At 46.3% G+C, this 15,470-nt stretch overlaps 2 protein-coding genes across 2 annotated transcripts in view; one reads left to right on the top strand and one right to left on the bottom strand.

Annotated features, from left to right (window-relative positions):
• Positions 1-2,731: 2,731 nt before the first annotated feature.
• On the bottom strand, positions 2,732-14,778 carry Brk1 (BRICK1, SCAR/WAVE actin nucleating complex subunit). Its single transcript, XM_005365018.2, has 3 exons — positions 14,597-14,778; positions 3,574-3,656; positions 2,732-3,339 (listed from the first exon to the last, which is right to left on the bottom strand). The coding sequence occupies exons 1-3, from the start codon at positions 14,712-14,714 to the stop codon at positions 3,313-3,315; spliced, it is 228 nt and encodes a 75-aa protein (XP_005365075.1). The 5' UTR covers positions 14,715-14,778; the 3' UTR covers positions 2,732-3,312.
• A 13-nt stretch (positions 14,779-14,791) lies between these two features.
• Fancd2os (FANCD2 opposite strand) overlaps positions 14,792-15,470 on the top strand; it is a 6,610-nt gene continuing 5,931 nt past the window's right edge. Inside the window, exon 1 of the mRNA XM_026788270.1 lies at positions 14,792-14,852. The gene's annotated coding sequence lies outside the window, so the exon portion shown is untranslated. The remainder of the gene's footprint in view (positions 14,853-15,470) is intronic.

The following is a 15,470-nucleotide window of genomic DNA, read 5'->3' as shown; positions in this document are numbered from 1 at the left end:
GACAGCCAGGGCTATCACAGAAACTCTGTTTCCAAAAGAAAATGAAGTTAAAAATAATAAATAAAACACTGAATATTCACATATGGTCTCATCAAGAGAGCTTTTTCTTGCCCACAGAGCCCATCATTTTGCCCTCTCACTATCTTGTGGTACAGTCCCCATACACAATAGGAACCACGGGCTATTAAGCCAACTGCAGAGCACCAGGTAACGAACACAGCTTTAGAAGTGTTCCTTCATCCAGGTGGGAATGACGACAACGGACTCAAGTGTCTGTTAAAGGTGTTCTATGATGAGCTCACACTGAACACTGCAGAGAGAACTTATCCCATTAGGACACCAGGTGGCTCTCTCTTTTGAGACAGGGTTTCTCGGTGTAGCTTAGACAAGGCTGGCCTCGAACTATTTTTTTAAAGGAAAACACTGGTTTAGGATCCCTTAGGTAAAACGCCTGGGATCAGAAGGGACCCAGGTTTCATCAGTTCACAGCCTGAAGTTATTTACACTATTTGTGTATGAGCATGTGTGCAGGCCAGAGTGGACCTTCCTTATCTTCCTCTCATCCTGTTTTTTTGTGATGGTCTCTGAACCTGGAACTGTGATTTAGCTAGACTGACAGGCAGGCAAGCCCCAGGAACCCTCCTGGCTGTGCCTTCTCCACTGGGATTATAGGACTACACCTTGCCTGGGTTTTATGTGGGTGCTGGGGATCCAACTTGGGTCTCCTTGTTTGCACAGCATGCTCTTTACCTCTTCCCAGCTCCTTTGTAGAGATTTTCTGTTTTAGCTATAACTTACCATGTCCCTTTCCTTTAAGTAATGGACTACAAAGAACTCAAGTTTCTCCAAGAAGTCTCATGCAGGGAAAGGGGAAAGAATGGGGTCCTCATGTCAGTTGGCAGGGAAGCTTGCCTCCTGGGAATAGCCCAGCATTTGCAGGGAGCCGGACAAGATCGCCATTACAACATGGCGCCGACATCCTGTCTTGTTGGAGATAAACAACTCCATACTTGGCTAAGCCTTTGAGAGCTGCGTGTCCCCCGCTTCCCGCCTGTGCGGTGGATAAGGGTCCTTCGGCCTATCCTGACGCAGTCTGGTGTCAGCTGTTGGTGGCAGCCAATCACAGGGGGACCCGTGTGCCAATTCCCGATATAAGCAGCTGCCTTAGGGCTCTCGGGCCCCTTCGCTTCGTGTTCTCTCTCAGCCAAGGGCACTCCATTAAAGTGTGATCTGAGAAGAATCCTCGTGTGGCGGTTGTTCTTCCTCGCTGGGCGAGAAGCCCGTGGCGAGCATTGACTTCTCAGACCACCTTGGAGGAGACCAAAGCCAAGAGAAAAACCAACAGGAACCATCCCATAACTGGAACTGTGAAGGATACCTTTTATCCTTCCCTTTGAGACAATCTTTATGTGTAGCCTGGTCTGTCCTGGAACTCTCTTTGGACCAGGTGACTTGGAACTCAGAGATCCACCAACTTCTGCCTCCCCAGTGCTGGAATTGAAGGTGTGCACCACCATGACCAGCCAAGGTATACCTCTTGACAGAGCCTCATGTCAAAATCCTAAAGATGGACTAGGCAGGTGTGCTGCTGTACCTTTAGCTCCTCTTCCCAGGGTGGCCACACTGAGTAAATCTTTTTATACTTTCCCCTATCACCTAACTAGCTTATTAGGACAGGGAAACAGCTAGCTAGTTAAGAGATGCCAGGGCCCAGGCTCTGACCACCACCACACAGAAAGTTTTGGATTTTAGAGAACTTTGGATCAAGGATATTCAGTCAGTACTACTTAAGATGTCTAAGGTCTAAGCAGGTTTTCTTTTTCTTTTTTTTTTGGTTTTTCGAGACAGGGTTTCTCTGTGGCTTTGGAGCCTGTCCTGGAACTAGCTCTGTAGACCAGGCTGGTCTCGAACTCACAGAGATCCGCCTGCCTCTGCCTCCCGAGTGCTGGGATTAAAGGCGTGCGCCACCATCGTCCAGCTAAGCAGGTTTTCTGAAAACACATGAAATACAGCACAGCTTGAACCCTTCTGGTATGGTTTTTAAGTATCCATAGCAACATGCCTTCCTCAAAGCATCCAGCTGGGTTAGTTCAGAGAAGGCAAGTCAGGTACTTTTTAGGTTGCACATACTCTGAAAACGATCCAATTAATCCAGGATGAAGTGTGGTGTGAGGGCAACGAGCCAGGAAGCCTGGAAACGCGGGCAGCACTGTAGTATTTGCTTGAGAAAATGGTTTTTACGTTCTGCATATGTGCACACTCCTGCACAGGAATGCCACACAAGCACGTCAAGACCAGAGGATGGATAGTCTGCAAGAGGAGGTGATCTCCTTCCACCGCCTTGGTCCTAGAGATGAAACTCAGGGCTCAGGTTTGGAGGCAAGCACGCTACCTGTTGAACCATCTCACAAACCTCAGCATTTGCTTTCATAGAAAGTATGTTAAGCTTGTAGCTTATAAAACTAGTAGTCTATCCTGGGTGCAGTTAAACTGGGAAGATGATATTTCATTCAATACTGTATCTTTTATTGGAGTCTAACACACCTATATAGTAAAAGTCCTTCGTAGTATCTGCTGAATGGCCAAATGGTTCCAGGATGAATAAGTTCATGTGCCCAGACAAGCACTCTGACAAACAGCTCCGGCTGCAGGTGCTGTCAGGGCGTGTTCCTACGCACCACACTGGACAGTAAGCCCGTCTCTAGGTCCTGATGTCACACAATCACAGCAGTCAGGTAAAGTGGAGTTTATTAGGGAAGTACAAGAGCCATAGATACCCCAAGTGACAGAAAGAAAACTGAAAATGTCCCTTCAAGCCAACTGGGGGCCTGGCTTTGACCTCCCAGAATAAGAAATTGGTGGGTTAGCAACAACATTTTTTGGCAACCACACTGCAGGGCACAAGAGTCTCAGTCAGGATGGCCCCCACCTCCTGTCACGGGCGGAGAGAAGATGGACTGTTGACAGCCAGTGCGGAGGGAAGTCTGAGAGAAAGAGACTGAGGCAGGGGGACTTAACAGAGTCCCGGCTCGCCTCTGAACACCTCAAACACATTGACAAGTAGTTCCAAACAATGTTACTGAAAAGGGCAAATGCCTAAAGATGTTTCCAAGAGGTTCCCTGGACTTCTTCCCCATGCCACATCACATCCCAGGTGCATACAGCAGAGCCCAAAGGCCACTTTTGAAAAAAGAAAAACAAGAAAAAGCCCTGTTGCTCTGTAAGAAGAGGGGGAGGCGCAGAAGGCTGCTGGGCCTTTCCCACATGGCCAGAGTTCTGTACAGCGACTCCCAGCAGCAGCGTGGCACAGCTCTAGGTGAGAGTCTCACCCTTTGTCACCTGTGAAGGGAAAACTGACATGTAGATAAAATGCAAAGGAACTAAAACCACTAAAAAAAAATAATAATAATAAAAATCCTCTTTTGGATCCTATACAGTGAGAAATGGAAGTGGTAGCAGAGGCAGCCCCAGAATCCCAGACACCTAGTTCCAGGCAGAGCACTAACGTCTGTAAGCCTGTCCTGTCTCTAGTAGAAATGTGCATTCCCTCTGGGTCGCCTGGGCCATACTCACCCTCGCTTCAATGTACTCTATTCTCCGTTCAAGGGCTGTCAATTTCTCATTTAGTGTTGCGAGTCTTGAACGACAAGACATATCTGGTAAAAGGAAACTGATGTTCAGGATTAATGTCACTCCAAACACCCACACCCACACAAACCATCTGAACTGAAAAGGAAATTTATCCTTCCAAGTACACGTGGGGACTGGGGATATGGCAAGAAGCATTTTTTTTTTTTTTTTGAATTTTCGAGACAGGGTTTCTCCGTAGTTTTTGGTTCCTGTCCTGGAACTAGCTCTTGTAGCCCAGGCTGGCCTCGAACTCACAGAGATCCGCCTGCCTCTGCCTGTGCTGGGATTAAAGGCGTGCGCCACCACCGCCCGGCAGCAAGAAGCATTTTTGTTTGTTTGTTTTTTGTTTTTCAAGACAGGGTTTCTCTGTGTAGCCTTGACTGTCCTGGACAAGAAGCATTTAACTACTCAGATTTTATGTAACATCTGAGTTCACAAATGGCAGAGAAGAGCCAACACCAAGGGAGACCTGTGTCTTGCCTTGTAGCCAAGGATGGTTGCAGTGATCCTCCTGTCAACCTAAATTTATGCAACTTAAAAAGTTACTACATTTATGGGAAATTGTTAAAGCAGCAACATAAAACTAATGTGCAAAGGACACAGATGGCCGTTCATCCAGGAGCAAATTTAAGGGTCTCAAGAGAAGCAAGCAAACGAGAAGCTCTTCAACCTAAGACAGGGTGTAGCTCAATAAACCCCCCAGAAGTTAAATTAGGACTGTGCGCTGAATCACCACACTGAGGAGTGCAGCTATTTCACGGGGCTGAGTGGGAGTGGGTTCTGTTCCCTGGTATTACAGGCACCACACATCGCTAGCCTGGAAAGAGACTAAAACTCAAAATCTGAGTGTGGTTTCAGGCTGGGGTTACAGATTAATGGAGGAGGCATGTCCAGTATTACTCCAATACTCCAAGTTCAATTCCCAGCACTGCAGCAGTGAGGGGGAAAGGCCAGAGGATGCAGCAGAAAACAAGGGAAGGGTGGGTGAGGGAGAGGAGCTGCAGAGAGGAAGGGAGTAAGGAAGGAGGTGAAGGACAGAGGGAGAATGTCAAAAGCCCGTGCCATTCATGTTGTCTGACCCTGCCTCTCTGCCTCATGCTCACAGATCAAGTCATCAGCTCTCAGCTCCTACTGCTCCAGCACCATGCTCCCTATCATGGATGGTCACAGACTCAACCTCTCGAACTGTGAGCTCCCCAGAAAATTCTTTCTTAAGTCGTCTGGGTCATGGTATTTTGTGACAGCAATTAAAAGGATACAAGTTGGTATCAGGGAGTAGGCTATCAGAGAGGGACAGGCTTGATCACACTGCTTTTTGGAGAATATGGAAGATTTTAGGATAGAAAAGTGCTGAATACTGTAAGCAGGTTTTTTTGTTTTTTGTTTTCAAAACAGGGTTTCTCTGTGTAACAGTCTTAGCTGTCCTGGAACTCGTTTTTGTAGACCATGCTTGCCTTGAACTCACTGAGATCTGCCTGCCTCTGCCTCCCAAGTGCGTGCGCCACCACTGCCCAGCTCGTAAGCAGATCTTAATGGGCCTCTAATGCTCAATGCACTGAAGCATCCTAATAAGAGCCTGGATGACCGAGACTATGGAGGCCCAGCGTAAGAGGTTTCAAAGGGGAACAACAGTGTCCAGGGTAGAGACTATTCTTGTGATATTTTTGCAAAGAATATGGCTGCTTTTTAGCCTTATCCTAAAAATCTGCTTGAGGTTAAACTGAAAAGTTTTGGACTAATTTCTTTGGCAGGGAATATTTCAAGACAGCCTAACAGCAACTTGGTGGTGTTGTTATTAATAATTACTCGTTTGCAGGTCTACAACAACAACAAAAAAAAAAAACAAGCAGGGCAAAGAGAAATACAAAATATACAGTTTGTGAAGAAAAAGATCAGTAGGAAATTTAATGTTGGAGCCAAGGCTTGTGCTGAAAGAGAAAAGAAGTCTGATGAGAAATGGAATAAGGGAATGGACACCCTTGGGGCCCAGACCCTACCAAGTTAATCCTGCAATTTATAAAAGAAAAGGATGTAAGGAATTTCCTGCTCCTAAGAGGCAAGAAACAAATCAGTTTATAATAATGGAGGCCAGGCTCCATCCCCAACAGGCAGCAGAACTTGGTAGGATTTGGTCATGTGGCTGTGGCTAGAATCATGAAGGATAATTGAGAAAATGAGCCGTGGAATCTTCCTCCACGATTGAGGAGAGCTTCTGAGGCCAGGCGCGTGGTAAGGAGTCCTTGCGTGGTAGCCGAGCTGCCATCGTGTGCAGCTGGGAAAGTGAAGCCTGGACGGCACTGGCGATTCTAGGATGTGCTAGAGCCGTGGGGTATCTGCTAGAGCGAGCTGCAGACGGAGCAGAAAGAGCCGGAAAGAGAGAAGTGTGCTGCAGTCAGAAGTGCAGTCAGCAGTGCTGTAAGGGAAGAACCATCTAAGACCTCTGATGTAAAACACAGAGATACAGGATTTGGAGTCTGCCCTGCTGGGTTTTCCATCTTGCTTGGCCCAGCATTTCCACATTATGCCACTGATCCTCCCTATGGAAGGGCAACACAGATTCTGTGCCATTACATGCTGGAAATACATAAGGTGCTTTTTTTCCTTTCTTTAATGGGGTTAGGAGATTGCCTCGAGTCTCAGAAGAGACTTTGACTTTTAAACTATACTGAGTCTGGAAAAGACTATGAAGACAGTTTTTTCTTTCTTTTTTTCTTTGAGACAAGGTCTCCCTATGTAGACATGGCTGTCCTGGCACTCTATAAACAGACCAGGCTGGCCGCCTCTTGAGTGTTGGGATTTTGGACTAAATGCATTTTTGCATCATGATATGGCCACAAGCCTATGGGAATTAGAAAATGGAATGGCGCTCACAGACTCATATATTTGAATTCTTGGTTAGAATTAGGAGGTAGAGCCTTATTGGGGGGTTTCGCTGGGGGGAGCTTTGTTAGCTCTCTCTCTCTCTGCCACTCCTGTCTGCCACCATGTTCCCCACCATAATGGTCATGGACTCGAATTCTTTGGAACCATGAGTCCCAAGTGAACTCTAAATTAAAAACTTTCTTTTATAAGTTGCTTTGGCCATGGTCTTTTGTTACAGCAATTGAAAAGTAAGACAGCGTCTTATCATCTGAGCTCTTGGAGGCTATGCAGTTATTTCCACTGGAAAACAGTGCTTCAACAGTATCTAAATACCAAAAAGAGGCCTTTCTGAGCTAGAGAAAATTCAATCAGTATCAAGCACATAACGGAACCAAGACTCCATCTGTGAAAAGCGGCCTTGACTGTTTCCTCTGTCTTTTCCTTTTTACCACCTCTCCCGGAATATAACCTAAAATACCTTCTTCTCTGCTGACTCCTCTACCTGAGACCATTAGACCTTTTCTTCTCGGCTGTCCCCAACACAGGAGACAAACGTGACGGCTACTTCCTACTACCTCCTCCACCCCATGTTTCTATCTCAATAACCTTTACTTTTTAGGTCTCAAGCAGCTGTGATCCCTCTGAACACTCTCCCACAGGATGACTCAACAGCGAGCGAACAACTTTCCCTCATCTCTGGCTGGCTCTGTAGAAGCCCTTCAGCACTCGCTCTGAAAACCCTTCTCTACGCTGACCCAGCCTCAACTTTCACCTCAGCATCAGCGTCTTGCCTATCTAAACATTCTTCGTCACCAAGACGTGGCTAAAAGTTTGCCTCTGAGCAGTCTTACCAGACTTACACAATCCTCTTTTTTTTTCTGAATGTCTCCAAATTCCTAAGGATGGATTTCTCATTCTTAAATTACTCATGTACTTGGGTCTTTGGTTTGCCACTTTCCCCATTTTGAGTAAATAGTTAAAAAAAAAAAAAAAGGGGAGAACAGGCTGAGGAGATGCCTCAGTGGTTAAAGCACCTGCTTGAGGGCAAGAGTTTAGACATTGAGCAAGCCATGTAAATGCCATGTGGGCACGGTGGCCTGCCTGTAATTCCAGCCTCAGAAGGTTGACAAGATCCTCCTCAGAATAAGTTAGCTAGCAAGACTAGCCATGAAATCCCATCAGCGAGCTCTGGATCTGACTGAGAGAGACCCTGCCTCAGTGAGTGGGTGGAAAGCAATGATGATTCCCTTGTGCATGTGGCATGTGCCCACATGCAAAAACAAACAACTACACATATCTAGACAGACACAAGAAGAATGGTGTGTGTGTGTAAAATAAGGATGTATATTTGTTACTTCTGTATAAATATCATAAACAAGAGCCCCAGAGAGAGAGGGATGGGTTGCTAAAGCAGAGTTTCCAGGGGACCCCTGGTGTCAGTCTGATCTCACACCCCAGTATTTGCTCACCACCCAATCTCTCAAACTCTGCATTTTTCCCTTGTGGTTCCCATGCATTCTTTCTCGCATTCACCCATTCCCATTCTCCATGATCCTTCCTCAAACTTAGCTTACTGACATGTAGCTCACACACCACATTCACCTGCAGAGTGTAGGCATCATGGTCATCAGTTCACTTGCTGAGCGGAACAACCATTACCATAATCTATGGACAGCAATCTCACTGTCTCCAAGGGAAACTTCATATTTAGTACTTTTATTCCCCATTTTGCTTCCCCAGCCCAGGAAATCACTACTGGGCCAAGCGACCTGTGCGGTCTCATCGTTTTCCTTTCTCTCTTTCCTTTGGAGGCAGGAGATGAGTCTTAGTCCTGAAAACACCATCACTTAGCTCTGTCTCCAAACGTTTTTGTTATGTTTTTCTGCTCAGACAGGGCATGTCTACGTAGTGGCCTTCACTGGCCTGAAGCTCACTACCTTGGAACTTACAAGCACTCCTTGCTTCCTGCACCCAAGTGTTAGAGACAGAGGAGTGTACCACCATGTTTGGAACTTCTCCCTTTTTAATTTTTTTTTTCGTTTGTCTTAGGTAGCCAAGGATGGTCTACACCTCACGACATAGCTGAAGACGACCTTGAACTTCTGATCCTCTGGCTTCCACTCCCCAAGTATTAGGATTACAGGTATACAACACAGTGCCTGCTGGTCCCTCCTTTTTAAACCTTACTACTATTGCTGCCTCCCCTAGTTCCCAAGTCTAGCTTACAAATGACCACCCTAGTGACCTCACTGTTCCTAGAACACTGCCACTTTACACTATTTCACACTTTTGTGTACATGTGTTATGTGTGGCGCGGCATGTATGCAGAGATCAAAGGACAACTTTTGGGAGTGGTTCTCTCCTACAACTACACAGATCCTGAGACTGAACTCGAGTCATCAGGCTCAACAACAAGTACCTTAACCCACTGAGCCACTGCACCAGCTCGACTCTACCACTTCTGTCAGGACTAGCCAAGGGCCCAGATTTCCATTTAGTATGGCGTCTGGAAGTTCAAAAGCAAATAAATGTATCTCTGACAACTGTAATTCCCGTGAGAAGAGATACACAGAAATGATGGGAGGAGAGATGCAGGGAGAGCTGTGCTGGTCTACCCGTCAATCTGGTAAATCAATCAGAACCCCAAACAATACTCTGGAACTGGTATATATGAATCAACACTGTTGAAGAAGACAAAGTGTGCAACTCCAGACACAGGCTCTGGAATATGCCTGAGTTAAACACAAATATGGTTCATAGGCTGGGGTGTAGCCAAGGGTAGAGTGCAGCATCACACACGTAAGGCCTTGGGTTCCACCCCAGCATCCGCCATTTTAAACAAGAATAGTAGGGAAGTATTCAGCAACTAGATGACTAGAGACCCTGAATTTAAGTGTACTTTGTTACAAAGCACTGAAAATGCCAGGTCTCATCAGGGGGCTTGCTAGCATGTCCACAGCTTCACTGCTGACAATACGAACACACAATTCCCTCTCTAAATTTATTTTTCAGGTAGGATCTTCCCTATGCAGCCTGTGCTGGCCTGGGACTAGAACCTACAATTCTTCTGCCGGGTGCTTTCCAGGCACTGGGAATGCTTCACTTCCCAGAGCTCAGCTACACCTGGCTAGCCTTTCTGGACTATTTCATATACACCTTTAGCACAAGAAAAATTGGCACTATCTCAAATTGTATCCTGGGTTTTGTTCTTGTTGTTTGTTTTGTTTTCCAGGAGGGTGTGGGGGAGTGTGTGTGGAGGAGGGTCTATTCTATTTCCATATATAGTTCAGGTTAGACTGGAACTCACCATGTAGCCCAGGGTGAAAATCCTATCTCAGCCTTCTGAGTGTCAATACACCTGACTCTTGTTTTGAAATCAAGTTTAAGTTCTTGAATGAGTTTTTGGGAGTGAAGATTTTGGAATCTAGAAAGAAATGTCCCTTTTCCTGCTTTACAAGTAAGGAAATCTCTGGTGTGATGTCTGTATTAAATGTCTATAAATAACATTTTACAGAGAACAAATTTGATTTGGAACTTCTGCTGCATCCTAAATTGGGAAAATAAGCAGGAATCCAATTTTTTAGTAGCAACAAGAAAGGCCTACATGGCTGTTACATTGAAGATATTAAGGACCCAGTGTCTGGAGTCACTACTAGGTGGTTTTAAAAACTGTTGAAGTTAATTCTCTCAAGAAAGGCATAACTAATTAGAAGGCAGACCCACATTATGATGCACAATTAAAGGCTAAAGTAACTTAACTGTTAGCTGAGCCTTCAGGCAAGTTCCTGATTGACAAGCTCACGATTCCTGAGCTTACAGAGCCATCACTTGGCTGAGAAGCTCTGAGTCCTAGAATAAAGCAGTCTGAGGCTTGCACAGAGGACTTAGAGGAACTGCAGGGGGTATGCTGTCCTATTCTACACCCTTACCTCTCCCCTGCAGTTCTGGTGTCTATCCAGGAGGTCTGAACTGCGTTTACGATGACCTAAGTCAGTGGACAAAGATTCTACAGTTTACTTTGAGGAAGCATTTGGAAATTGCAGCAAACCCAAGTCCCTGCCCTGACACAGGGTAGGTAACCATGCGCTCTGGAGGGAGAAGGAACTATTCTTTCAATGACTGAACAACTTTTACTCTTGCAATTCTAGCTTGTAAGCGGGAAGTCACAATCTGTTGTTCTACTTCAGTGTCAGACAACCGCCTAAACCTGAGGCCACACAGATGGCGACACACAGTCACACCTCACACTGCTCTGTACTTTGGATTGTGTGAGGTTTCTAAAAAACATTATCAGACTATATCTAGGTCTGTATTTTTAGACGGGACCTAAGCCTAAGCAACACAGTGAAACTTTTTTGGGAAAAAAAAAAAAGCTACAAAAGAACAGGGTGTGATGATGCAGGACTTTAATGCCAGAACTCAGGAGAGACAGAGGACCAGGAGCTTTCTGACTAGTCTACAACAATTCCCTCCCTCCCTCCCTTCCTCCCTCCCTTCCCCCCCCTCTATATATACAACTATATATATATAGTTCTGACCAGCAATGGTAGTGTACACCCATAATTCCAGCTCTCAGGACAAGGCATGAATATTCAAAGTTCTAGACCATCCTGGATACTTTAGTGAGACCCTGTCTGAGAAATTCTGTCAGAAATAAGACATACTTTCTTGGGGGTGTACATGTCAAAGGTAAATATGTGTGTACTAAATGTAGCTTCTATGCAGCCGGGCATGGAGGCACAGGCCTATAGTCTCAGTTAGATGAAGCAGTACTTGGACCTGGCCAGGGGTTTGAGGCCAGCTTGTTACACAACGAAATCCCAATTGAACACCAAAATAATATACAGGCCGGTAACAGACTGAGAAGCATTTGTGATCTTCTGGAACACCAACACCAACAGACCCCCCCCTAAAAAAAAAAACAGTCAAGTGTGGTAGTGTACACCTTTAACAACAGCACTTGGGAGAAGATCCCCATGAGTCTAAGGCCAGCCTGGTCTGCACAGTGTGAATTCTAGGCCAGTCAAGGCTATAGATTTTGTCTCAAAACAAACAAACAAACAACAAGCAGAAACAGAAGCCTTCAGATTTTGCTAGTTCCATGGCAGTTATGTAACCATCGAAGAAAGGAAAAGCTTCCTAATGTAATTCAGTCAGAATGAAGTTGTTATTACCGAGACCCAGATTTCAAACAGTGAGAAGTTACATCACTCTGAAATTCTGGAAAGCAGCCCTGATTTAACTTGGGATTCTGATGCTTTACTGATTGAACTGGCATCAATACTTTGGTTAGACACTGCTTGGACCTCTGATATTAACTCCTTCCTGACAGATAAATGACGTTTTCTAACTGTGCTTGTTAAAACTTTCCAGGTGAGTCATTTTCTCAACTCTCCACTGCCTCTCCAGACTAAGCCAGGCTCAGACTTATGATCCTATCCCAGGGCATCCTGTCCCCTAGCCTAAAAGACTTGGGTTTTTGGAGGGATTTTTGCTTTTCTGTTGTTGTTTTCCTGAGACAGGGTCTTATCCTTTAGCTAGACTGGCCTTAGGCAATCCTCCTGCCTCAGTCAGGTGGTATTACAGGCGTAAGCCACCACACCAGACTATCTGAATTTCTTTTATTTGATACTTCTTTGAGGGAATGCTAATCAGTAAGGAATGCTGCTCTTAAAAGATGTCCAATACCCCAGTTCTCTGGCAAATAGGGTAAATAGATTATGTGAAGCAACACTACCATAGCTTACATGGAAGGCAAACCAACAACTCCAAGTACAGTTTGGAGGTAGAGCGCTTCTAGCACTCACAAGGTCCTCAGCTCAACTCCCAGTACCGCCACAACAGAACCTCCCTAGGAAAACTGGACTGTGGGGAGCAGGGCAAAGGACCAGTACTTCCAAGATGTTGTAATCTAAAAAGTCCTCTAATGTCAGCAGGCCGAACTGTAACTCCACTCAATCATACTCCCTTCGTTTACATTCCTTAAATAAATTATTTGGGGGATACATGAACTCTCTTATTGACTAGAGTCCTCCACTGTAACCTCCTAACCTCCACAGCAACGTACGGGTGTAAAGCTGTACAACTGACATATACATTTATGTTATTCTCTCATTAATTGGTATCTTTAACCTCTATTCCCTGTTCAGGAAATCCATGTGAGATTATAATCCTAGCTGGACGGTGGAGGCGCTTTAATTCCAGCACTCAGGAGGCAGAGGCTGGTGAATCTCTGTGAGTTCAAGGTCAACCTGGTCTACAAAAATAAGTTCCAGAACAGTGAAGGCCCTAGCACAAAAAAACCAAAGATTATAATCCTATATACTTTGTAAGTACATTTTAATTTAAAAAGAAAGAATGAAAGAAAGAAACAAAGAAAAAAGGGAAGGAAGGAAGGGAGAGTTATTCACCAGATGTGGTGGTCCATATCTCTAATCCCAGCTCTTAGGACACAGACCCAAGAGGGTTGTTACAAATTAGTGGTAATCCTGATAGTAGAGTTCCAGGCCAGCAGAGAGTGATAGATACTATGGGGAGGGGGTAGTAAGGCACGAGTATCAAGAGTTCTAGCAATTTACTAAGACTGAAAACAAAATGGGATAGGGACCATGGGGTGGGGGAGCAGGTTAAGATCTTCTTATTTATTTATTCTTTTACTTTCGTTGTATGCAGAGGTGGTGGGCATGTGCCATGGCAGCACTATCAGGTCAGGGACAACTTGTGGGAGTTGGTTCTCTGCTTTCGTCTGTGGTCCTGAGGATTCTACTCAGTTAAGTTGCCAGACTTGGTGGCCTTTTTCTGCTGAGCCATCTCACTGGCCCGAGAGAACTCCTTTGAATGCAGAAAATGGTTCATTTTTTTGTGGTTGTTTTGATTTGGCTAGCCTCAAACTCATGGCATTCTTTGTGCCTCCGCCCCCCAAGTGACAAGATTACAGGTGTGTGCCACCAAAGACAGCAGGAAAGACTTTGTACATGTTTCTCCCCACATGGGACCTGTGTAAGAAGTAACTAGACCTGCTGATTTTCGCTTTGGTCCTCCTGCCTGTTTCCAGAGTGCTGTTATTCAGAGGCCTGGTGCATGCATGCTAAGTGTTCTACCCACTGGGCATCCTCGGCCCTTAATGACACTTTTCCATTCAAAACCAAACCTGTTTCCTTTTTAAGGGTTGGGGAATGGGTCCCGGGCATGCTACCCAGGCTACACTCCATAATCGAAGCTATTGCTCTGTCACCTTCCTGTATACTAACTTAGGACTCATTAGTTCTCTGGATAGAAAATGAAAACAATCACTTCAATTTAAATTTCCTTCAAAACACAGCACTGTCACCCAGTTTGGTCTAAACTGCTGAAAACTGCTAATCAGTAGAACCAAAGCGCCCCAGTGGAAAACGATTGCTAGGTGCCATCTGCACGTCTTGTGTAAGAAAGTCTCTGATGGAAGCCTTCCCGAGAACGTGAGTCTGTGACAGGTTTTCTGCCCCGAAGGCTAGGGACAAATGCAGAAAGAAATGAAGACTGTCACCAGTCACACCTACGAGAGATTTTGGAAAAGTAGACTCTGCTGAAAGTGTCTGCCCTGTTAGATCTGAGGAAGCAGACAGAAGCACCCAGAACACCTACCATGAAGAGGATACAGGGCTACAAAAGGCATTTCCAAGGCCCGAGAGGACCCCAACCCTCCTTCTGACCTCATTAACACCAAAGGGAGCCGGGGGCGGGGGACAGGGGGTGAGCAGGAGCAACAGAAAGAAAGCATTTAAGGGGTTTCGAACTTGCCCCTAAAGGAGATGGAGAACTATCAGGAGTCTCTAACTGTAAACGTGACCGTGACATTGTCGCGCACTGTGTGCCAAGTGGGGAATGGCGTGGAAGCGCAGCGCAGACCGAGGTCGGTGATGGATGGATGGGCCTAGGAGGCTTGGGCAGTGGGCGCGGGACCTGGCAATGGGCAGGGTAGTCCCACCGAGACCGCCTAGTGAGGCTCGGGGTGAGGGGACTGGGGCCGGCGGGGCGCGGAAGAGGAAGGGAGCAGCCGGGACTGGGCGCCGCCGGCCGCCGCCAACGCCTCCCTCCTCCCAGCCTCCCCAGCTCGCCCGCTGACCGAAAGAGTTGAGAAAGTCCGAGATTTTCTTGATGCTGCTGGTGATGATCTCAATGTACTCCCGATTCGCCCAGTCCTGGTGAATCTCCCGCTGCACCGGATCCTCTTGTCCCGCCATGGCAGCCGCCTGAGGAAGAATGACTGCGCAGGCGCAGGCGCCGCGGCCTCTATAGGCCGCCAGGGCGCCTGCGCCACCATCCGGAACCCCGTGTTTCGAACCTGAGAAGGGCCCGGCAGAGTGGAGCGCATGCGCTGAGTAAGAGCCCTTCGCTCTGTGCTATAGCTTGGTTTGCAGAAAACTAGAATCCCCCGCTCGCCAGGCGAAGACCAAGACCTCGTCCCCGGCTGCTCGCCCAGCTCTCTTGACCCCGTGTCAGTAGAGATGGGCCCAGTCCTCGAATACTGTTTTGTTGGGTTTTCGAGACGGGGTTTTTCCTGTGTAACAGCTTCAGCTATCCCGGAACTCACTTTGTAGACTAGGCTGACCTCGAACCCACTTGCCTCGGCCTCCAGAGTGCTTGCGATTAAAGGCATACCCACCACGCCCGGCGAATCTCGTTTTTTTAAAAATGCATTTCATGCTTGGGTCAAAAGCTCTGTTCATTCTCGTTTTCTTTTTTAAAGTTATTCATATATGTGTGTGTGCATGTATATGTGTGAGCGCCTACCGGATTCTAGTCTGGTGGAAATCAGAGGATAATTTGTAGGAGTGGGTTCCTCATCTTCCACCTTGTGGAGGTCAAACTCAGTGCCATCGTTTGCTGAGACCCCCTGACTGAGTCTCCATGATTAAAATGCCTTTCAACAACCTGGTAGGATAGGCTACATATGTGTGTGTATGTATGTATGTATGTATGTATGTATGTATGTATGT

The sequence above is a fragment of the Microtus ochrogaster genome, unplaced genomic scaffold, assembly GCF_000317375.1.
Source record: "Microtus ochrogaster isolate Prairie Vole_2 unplaced genomic scaffold, MicOch1.0 UNK1, whole genome shotgun sequence".
Classification (NCBI taxonomy): domain Eukaryota; kingdom Metazoa; phylum Chordata; class Mammalia; order Rodentia; family Cricetidae; genus Microtus; species Microtus ochrogaster.
Note: the sequence above shows the minus strand (reverse complement) of the source record. Positions and strands in the feature narration are given on the sequence as shown.